The 9,022-nt window shown below is 37.6% G+C and overlaps 1 protein-coding gene across 1 annotated transcript; it reads left to right on the forward strand.

The window, feature by feature from the left end:
- The first annotated feature begins 428 nt into the window (after window positions 1-428).
- LOC104073299 (isoleucine--tRNA ligase, cytoplasmic-like) lies at window positions 429-7,588 on the forward strand. Its single transcript, XM_009573015.1, has 5 exons — window positions 429-519; window positions 3,229-3,348; window positions 3,870-4,026; window positions 4,506-4,629; window positions 7,531-7,588. The coding sequence occupies exons 2-5, from the start codon at window positions 3,230-3,232 to the stop codon at window positions 7,560-7,562; spliced, it is 432 nt and encodes a 143-aa protein (XP_009571310.1). The 5' UTR covers window positions 429-519; window position 3,229; the 3' UTR covers window positions 7,563-7,588.
- The last annotated feature ends 1,434 nt before the right edge of the window (window positions 7,589-9,022 follow it).

Consider the following 9,022-nt stretch of genomic DNA (forward strand, 5'->3'; position numbering starts at 1 on the left):
GTAGATGGAGAAAGGAGGCTCCTCCTAGTCTGTGGAGGGAAGTTTGTGCATAGGTCTCTTACATAGAATAGTTTGTGGGAGAAGGTGACTGGAACAAGGATAAGAGACTGATCATAAACCTGCTGAAATTAGGAGACCTTTTGTGCACTTCTAGTTCATACTGGTTCTTTATCTTTTCAGTTTCTCAGTCAAGAAAATGAGTAATATCTTGAAATCTACTTTGTTTTAATCATCTGTCTATATGTGATGTGTGTTAAGTCCAACACATTTCTGAAATACTGGTTCACTTCATTCATAGTAGCATTTTTATTGAATTTTTGTTGAAAAATTAAATATTGTTTTTTTTTTCCTTTAAATCTTAATATGCAATAAACTACATTCTAGCCTGCTTTTATGGTTTTAATACTTTTTTATTTTTTTTCTTCTAGATAAAAAGCCCAGCGTAAGTTTGAGACTGCTATATTACAATCTGCAGATTTTGACGCCTTTCCTATTGAATGTTATTACCTCTTAGAAAAAGTGAGTGTACTTACCAAAAAGAAGAAAAAAGTTCCCCAGTGGTGCATTGTCTTAAACTTTAATACTTTTTGTCAGCAGAAGATGAATAGAGAAACAAGAAAACAACCCCTTGTGCTTACTAATCTGTATGTAAATTTGGAGTCTTGTCCAAAAGTGTTGTGTTATTAGATGCATTTGTATAATAATTTCCGTAACATCGTTTTTGATGTTTTCACTCAGTCTGTGTTCAAATTAATGAGTTGTCCTTGATTTTTTTCTGATTTAAAATACCTAGATTGCTTATAGTAATTAACTTTTTTTGCTGTAGGTATATGGAATTATTCATATCTCGGTCTATAAACTGATTATGCTTTTCCTGAACATAGAAATCTTCACTTTTTGCTCAGCTGAGGTTAAGCCATAGATAACTTTAAATGTCAATCTGTTTAAAATTCTGTTCCGTAACTTGAAAAAACTGACCTGTAATCACTGTTACATATTAATTCTCATCAGTAATTTTTTTTTCTGAATTCTGACATAATGAAATTTTCCTGTAATATTGATAAGAGTGTGTATGAATTTGTGCCCTGTGGTTACTGGACACTGGTTTGTGCATACAGTGCTTCAGTTGGTAGAAATGGGCCAACAGTGATACTGTGGTTTACGCATGGAGTCTGTGATATGTGAGCAGCTTCCATAGCCCGGTCACAGTTACAGACTAAACCTTAAACATATATTTAATTTATTAGATTATAGGGACTTGACAGCTGGGCCAGTTGCCAAAACCTTTGCAGTTATCACTAAATTGCGAAGGTTGAGCTTGATCTAAGTAAAATGTGCAGGTCCTTAGTCCTCAAGTCAGCTGGCTTGTAGGAAATAAACTTTAAGGCTGAATTCTATTATCATCTCCATTGTCTCCAGCACTGTGATCTTGGGGCTGTGATCAAATTACTGAGAAGTGGAATGGCCTAATTAGTGCTTTGTTGAGTGCTTTGAGATATGATGATGAAAACTCCTGTACAAGTTGCATGTACTGTAACTTACTGGTTATTACTTTTTTAAGAATACATCCAGGCCATGTCCATGTGTTCCTTGTCAGCTCGTGATTTCCTCTTCAGTTGCAGTGTTGCCTGTGTACCAGGTTGTGGGTTTCTCAATTAATTTCTTGTCTTATTTGATAATTTGGGTTTGTTAGCGGGGAGAATGAGCTGTCATTAATACAAAAATTATTAATGGTGGAATTTGTCTGTAGGTTTCATTTTGGGGCACATTTTTTCATATGGGTTCAAGCATTGAGCTGGCAAGTTCTATGATGTTCTGGGTTTCATTTAAGTAAATGTTTTGGAACTTTAGCACTACCAGGCAGCATGTCATCTGTAGCTTGAAGTGTTGTCTTCATGCATTTGCATTTGTTGCTGCTTATGGTTGCTAGTTGACAAACCTGAGTAAATCAGAAGACTCAGTCCTTGTGCCATTGCTTGTAATTCTACAACACTAAGCGAAACTCGAGGCTAATGTGTAGTGCTCAGCTCGTTCTGGTGTAAGTGCTAGGGAGCAGCACGACTGAAGTTAGAGGTGGGAGAGCCTGTTTTTTCTCTGCAGTCATCTGTTATAACCTTCATAACCAGTTTTCTTCTGTTATGGAACTCTTGTCTTAAATATCCCACAGAGCTTTTGCTTAGTGCTTGCTGTAGCATTTTGTTGAAATTTGACCCCTTTGAATCTTGTAGCAGGTCTGGAACACCAGGCAGCTCTATTGCATGTTTCTAATGATGTTGAGAATTCTCTTCTCTGTGTCGTGAAGAAAGCTTGTACGTAATTTTGCCTGTAGTGATTTTCATTGACTTACCCAGAATTGAAGAATGGTTTTGGGCTCTGGTGGCCAAAACCCACCAAATAAAAAAAGCCTTTCAGCAAAAAAATAGCCCCTTGTGGCTTAGTTCTGACATACTTGTAAAACTGAAGGAAGGAAAAAAAAAAAACCACCACCAACAACAAAAAAGAGACTAGATAGAGACTAGTAGTTTTGCCAGTACTCTGCAAGTTAGAGTTTTTCAAGATGCACAACTGAGGTCTTTGAGCTTTTTCCTCATCTGTTTGTTTGAATTCTTCCCCACATGTTCATCTTTCATTGCAATGTGTTTCAACTATGCTATCTGAAGTCTGCTTGCTTTTAGGAGCACCTGAGAATAGTGGCCTAGCTAGATGGAAAAATGCTGTTTTAAACCTTTAAATGGTAGAAATAGATGTACAGTGAAAAGGAGCCACTTCACTAGTTTTAGTTCCTGCGCTTAAAGTAGGTCTCACTAGTTCACAAACTGATGCTGAAAGGTCAGTTTGAACTTGGAAGCTTTTCTAAAAAAAAAAAACAAACCCCCAAACCCCCCCAACAAAACCCAAAATTGTAACAAAAAAATAATTTGCCCTTCGACTGCGTTCTATAGGAAACAAAAATGAAAGCATAGTAAAAAATGAACGACCATAGCTGAGTGAGTGGAGGATCTTTTTCCTGTTACAAAACTTTGGTGCTAGTCTGTCAAAATTATTAGGCTTTTTTTTAGAATATAGTGCTTGCTTCCATGCCTACACTGAATCAAGCTCTTTGAAAAACTGAGATGTGGTTTGGTGATGTGGATTTGTAACACAATAAATTGTATTTGTGAAGTCATTTTTTTCTCACTTCTGTTCAATATGTATTTTCTTTTCTCTGCTTGGTCATTGCTGGGAAAGAATGGTTCAACAAGTTCCAGAAAACATAACTTTTCCAAATGAGGAAGAGAAGATATTGGAGCTCTGGAAAAATCTCAACTGTTTCCAGGAATGTCTAAAGCAATCAAAGAATAGACCTAGGTAAGAATCTGCTAAAAGCTGTAGGAACTGTGTGTGACAGTGCAAGGGTGGCTTAGCTGTGGGTACTTTTTTTTTTCCCTCCCTCAGTCCTGTTAACAACAGCTGCTGCCTTTGCAGGTAGCAGTCTTGGCTAATGTTGCTGTCCTGTCAGTTACCGTTTATATTTCACTTTGTGAAGAATCAACAGTGTACAAACAGTAGTAATAAACCTGTAATTTCCTGCTTGGTGGGTTTATAAAAGAAATCTGCAGGTAAGCAAGGACAACTCTTTCCTGTGTCTGCCAGCTGTGGAGCAGCATGCTGGTATTTTCAGTAGTAATCTTGGTAGAACTGGCAATCAGTAGGAATTGAATGAGTTGAAATGTTCCCTTTGCCCATGTGATACCTGTGCTGACTGATAATAAATTGATGTCATCCTAGTAAGATATAAGAAGCATAAGCATGCAGATATACTTATCCTCTTTGAAGATTTGATGCTCAGTTTTTGATTTAATTAATTAATTAATTGTCTTGTGTTGTAGGTTTAACTTCTATGATGGCCCTCCATTTGCTACCGGGCTTCCACACTACGGCCATATTCTTGCAGGAACCATTAAAGACATAGTAACCAGATTTGCTCATCAGAGTGGTTTTCATGTTGACAGAAGATTTGGCTGGGATTGCCATGGCTTACCTGTGGTATGTGTAATAAATCTGCCTGCAGATGTTTGTTTGTTCCTCTTTCCATGTTGTTACCTGCTTATCAGTCACGTTTCTATTACTCTTATGCCTGGCTTTGTTGCTAAAAGAGAAATGGAAGTTCTTTGTCCAGTGTGTTGCTCTGGCTTTTGCGTGTGTGGTGATTTCAGGTGCTTCCTACTGGTCACCTGCCCTTCTCCAGGCACTCTGTTCATTACTATAAACATGTATTTATTTGGTATGTGTTTAAAAAAAAAGTTTTTTTCTTTTTCTAAAGATAGTAAAGAAACAATCACACCAGAGTTATCCTTTGAAATATCTGCTTAGTTCAGGTGCAGTACTCATGAAATCTTAAAAGGATAGAGGAGGCCCTTTAGCCTCATTAGAATGCATAGAACATAAATAAACTATCCAGAGAAATCCTGAAAGCTTTTGATGACAGCGTGGGTTTTTTGCCTGGTTGTTTTCAATGCTCCCAGGAATACGAGATTGACAAGACCTTAGGCATTAAAGGGCCAGAGGACGTGGCGAAGATGGGGATTGAAGAATACAACAACCAGTGCAGAGGAATTGTGATGAGATACTCAAAGGAATGGGAGGTAAGTAAAGACTCAGTGCATATTCTGCTGTACATTTCTAACAGTACGTGTGCAGAAGTCTTTCAGCTGGAGAGAACTTCATCCTTTTGTCTATTTGATTACGTGCATAAATCTCATGTCTTTAGCTACTGTGTTTCTCACTGGTGATCCTGAAAGGGGAACAAAAAAGAACAACATTGTGGCTCAGAACGGGGACACTGCTGTGATGTCAAAAGAAGGTTACTTTAAGGTAACCTGGAGCTCAAAGTGTCTAACCAGATACATTGAACAGCTAATAGGTACATTGAACAAGTTATCACTTTCTTCATGTCTTGTACAGAAAATTGAAAGTAAGATCTGACTTTGGTTTTCAAATGGAACCAATAAAGGGAATGCACATTAACCTCCCTGCTTTTCTGCCGCCCCCCTCCCCCACTTTTCAGTCTTTTCATTGCCAGAGTGTAGGACTATAGCTTGTATTTCTGTAACAGCAGAAGTTCTAGCATCTGATTTTGTGTCAGAATAGGTGTGGGTAAACCTGCAGGCTTCCAAGAGAATATTGGTCTAAACTTTGCATCCATGAATGCAGTGGTAGGGAGAGCACTGGTCTGTGCAGACTCTTGACAATGGAGAGCTGTTCCAAGTAGATGGGTTAGATATTTTCTGAAGAGATGCACAGGTTTTTTCCTAACTGAGTAATATTCATCCTGTGCATAGAACCTGGTGCTCCCTATTTTTGTCCTTGGCAGTGTGGCCAGAATAAAGTACATTTAGCCCAGCACTTTGTATTTACTGTCAGTCTGATATGTCTGTGAAGTGATGACTCTTTTCTATAACTTTCTGGAGCTGAGGAGTGGCCCGGGTGCTTTCCTAGCTGTGCCGCTATATTGCAGTGACAGCACGCAATAGCAGGTGCCAAAGGAAGAATGGAAGAACAGGCTGTATTTTTTCAGCCTTTGTGGCACAAGACCTTCTTAGGCCAAAGGATTTTTAATTTTTTTCCCTCGTTTATAACCCCTAACAGATTTTTTTTTTTCCCCCCCCTCATGAATTTACCTAGCTACATTTTGAATCTAGGTATACTGCTGTCCTCTAAACAGTCTGTATCGAGGCACTGCTATACATAGTTTGAAGAACTGTAGTTCTCCTATAATATGGTTTCCAGTAAACCTTTATCTTCACCATCGGTTGTTTCTTTTTCTAGGCAGAATAGTCCTAATTCTTTAGTTTTTCTTCATGCAGAAGCTGTTCTACCTGATCACAGTCCTCTGTATGTTCTCTAGTCCTGCTATATTCCTTTTGATTGAAATAGCAATTTCTTATTTGAGTATCACTTGCCTCTTGCCCTTGGGAGCGTTTTGAAGTTATGGCCAGTATCCGAAGAAACTACAGCTGCCTTTGTTAGATTAGCTGTGGCCTAAATCTAAGCAAATGGCTGGATGAAAAGCACAGAGCTGGTGTTCTGTGTTTTTTGGTTTTTTTTCCCCAAATATACAATCATTCATCTATACTCTGAAATTTTATATTTCAAAAACATCATTGATGATTCTTTGTTGCTTTTAGAAATAAAAAGATTCATTCTGGTTCATGTTTTGTTTTCCATAGTTGTTCCTTTTAACTTGCTGTGTCTTCAGCAACTGGTATTTTTGCAGTGCTGATTAGTCCAAATACTTAGTCTTTTGGATGGTAAATGGATTTTGTATTTTGTTTTGTGCATAAACTTGTGCATGTATATGTGTGTATTTCCACACACAGACATAGATTTTAGATTATTAATAAAAATAATGAAATTAATTTAAATATCTTGTTTGTGATTTGGCTGGTAATAAATGCAAATATTTTGGGATAGTGTTAGGAGAGGAATTCCCAACATTCCTATTGGAGATAGTGTTTATTTTCTGTCTGGAGTGGGTAGCAAATGTTTGAACCTTATGAAAAAAAAGGAGACCAAACATAATACTTCAACTTCGTGGATCCTTGTACTAATCAGTCCTAGGTGTTGGATCTTAATAGTGGAATGTCAGAGTGACTTGAAGGTCAGACTCAAAACTGATATATTTCAGGAGCTCAGGTGTTACATGAAAATATAGAGAGAATTCATTTGCTTTGTTTTCACTTTACTAGTTTGACATTCAGTATGGTCTGTGTCTAACAGTATCAGGACGGGTGTCTCTGGGCTTGGTTATTTGCAGAGCTGGGGATTCTGATAGCTGTGAAATTAGCAAGAGAGTACCACTTGTCCAAGTGAATTCCATAGCTAGCTTATTACTCATTAGTTTTCATATACTGTGCCAGTGGACGTGATTGTGATCTGTCCTGAGACAGGGCCTAACACCTGTCAGTCTTGCGGTCTTTGGCAGCCCTGTCTTAGCTTTGGGAGGTCAAAGAAGGCAGTTGGCCCTGAAATAGTTTTGATAACTTCTTGTGATATATCAATTTCTTTCAGCATTTCTTTGTCTTCGAATTACATCATGTTTTTGTATAACTGAAAGCTGAGAGACTATGTGTTCTGGATTTTGACTGTCTCTGCAATGAGTAGTTTTAAAATAGAAGCAAGATCACTGTAATCAAAAGCAATTTTCAGGCATTTGAACCTTGGCTGAACCTTGAATGATCCACCATTTCTGTTTGATGAATGATCCAAATGATCCACCATTTCTGTTCAGTAGTGTTGAACACGTTTGCCTGTTGTGTGACCTTGGTTCTAAACAGTTATGTTCATGGTTTCATTCTTTGCTTATTTTTGCCTGCTTAAATACACTGTTTGGAACTATTGTCGGGCCAAAATATTTCATAGATGTGTTTCATTGGTATGGGACAAACGCTACACTTAAAAATCAAACTGTTTTACAGAACGGATATTGGAAGTCTATCATGATCTTTAATGTTAAGATGCCTTTCAATCTGTGTGTTTGTTTCTTAACAGACCAGTGTTACCAGATTAGGACGCTGGATTGATTTTGAAAATGACTATAAAACTCTTTATCCTGAGTTCATGGAGTCTGTGTGGTAAGTTAACTTATATACATTGCATATATGCTTTATGAATTTGAAATGTTAAGAAGGCTTCAATTATTGTAAGCATGTGTTGGTCCATATATCACTAGAACTGTTTTGAAACATGCCAAATTCAGATAAACAGTGGGCGAAGTAATTAAGGTGATGTGAAATCTCTTGATGTCGAAGTGAGGGAATTAATTGACCTACTTTTTTCTTCCTCAGGATAGTAGCGTTTTTCAAAATAAAGTACAACAGTACTGCTTTTAGTTGAGCCATGAAATCTTACTGCTCCATATCAACTTAAAAGCAATTCTGAAGATTTGCTTGCTTGGTTCCTTGCTTGGTTTAGGAAATGACATTATATCTCTACATTCTTGATGTTCTTCACACTGTCAGCTGCAAATGGGCAAACTATCCAAACTCAGTTTAGCTCTAAACCTCTTCTTCAAGCTTGAGTTTAGAGGCTGGGAATCTGCTGTTATCTTTTTCTTGGCAGCATAGTTTGACAACTGTCTTGGACTCCTGGTGCAGAGCTAAGTAAAGTTCGGGTATTTTGGCAATGTATTCAGGGTGACTGCTGGAATTCCAAAAGACAGGAAGACCTTATAGGTTAAGGATAATCAAATTGACCTAACACAGTGAAGAAATGGCAACACTGAGTTCTGCAGGTGATAGAATTACAAGGTGAATTGCAGGGAGAGGTTTAGCAGAGTATATGCTGGCAAAAAGCCATTGAAAAGCAAGTTATATGCATGTTAAAGTATTACTGATGTTCTTTAATATTAGTTTTACTAATAACCTCTAATTGCATAGTTAGTTACATACAGTTATGGTAAAGAGTTGACAGAACTTCTAGATGTCTCTGAAGCCGTTGTAGAGGGCTGAAGTGCCAGTGAGTTTTCAATGAGCATTGAAAAGATGGTGGGAAGGGAGCAGATGTTTAACTAACTTAGCTGAAGAAACCCTGCATAATGATGAAGCTAAGACTGACAAGAAACCTTCCTTTTGTAAGTTATAAAAATACTTAGTGGCACCTTAAATCCTGTTTAACTAGCATCTTCCAAGGACCATTTAAAAACCAAACTTGACTTGAACTAGCTGCCAGGGTCTCTCTCAACAGCCCAAGCCTTTTTTTTGTGGGTGGTTTTTTCTTTTTTTTTTTTTTTCCTCCCCCCTTTGAAAGAAAATTTCTAGTCTTTCACCTGGCTTACAGAGGTTACCTCCTCTAATGCTTGCCTTGGATACAGACTAAAATAGAAACTTTGGATCTGAAATCTCTGTGGTATGAGATTTCAGGAAGTCTGTAGGCAGACAACCTCTTAACTTTGTACTTTTTTTGCTTCCTGATGCTATTAATTTCCTGTGTAATCATGTAATGAAATATAATTTTAGAAGTCTGTTTTTAAAAATCAGGTTTC

The sequence above is a fragment of the Fulmarus glacialis genome, unplaced genomic scaffold, assembly GCF_000690835.1.
Source record: "Fulmarus glacialis isolate BGI_N327 unplaced genomic scaffold, ASM69083v1 scaffold20362, whole genome shotgun sequence".
Taxonomy (NCBI): Eukaryota; Metazoa; Chordata; class Aves; order Procellariiformes; family Procellariidae; genus Fulmarus; species Fulmarus glacialis.

What these genes read in the sequence shown, in the direction of transcription:
- LOC104073299 (XM_009573015.1), top strand. Translation starts at nt 3,230, where the DNA reads ATGGTTCAACAAGTTCCAGAAAACATAACTTTTCCAAATGAGGAAGAG. An exon ending in CAATCAAAGAATAGACCTAG is followed by an intron (nt 3,349 to 3,869) that starts GTAAGAATCTGC and finishes CTTGTGTTGTAG; the next exon opens with GTTTAACTTCTATGATGGCC. An exon ending in CTCAAAGGAATGGGAGGTAA is followed by an intron (nt 4,630 to 7,530) that starts GTAAAGACTCAG and finishes GTTTCTTAACAG; the next exon opens with ACCAGTGTTACCAGATTAGG.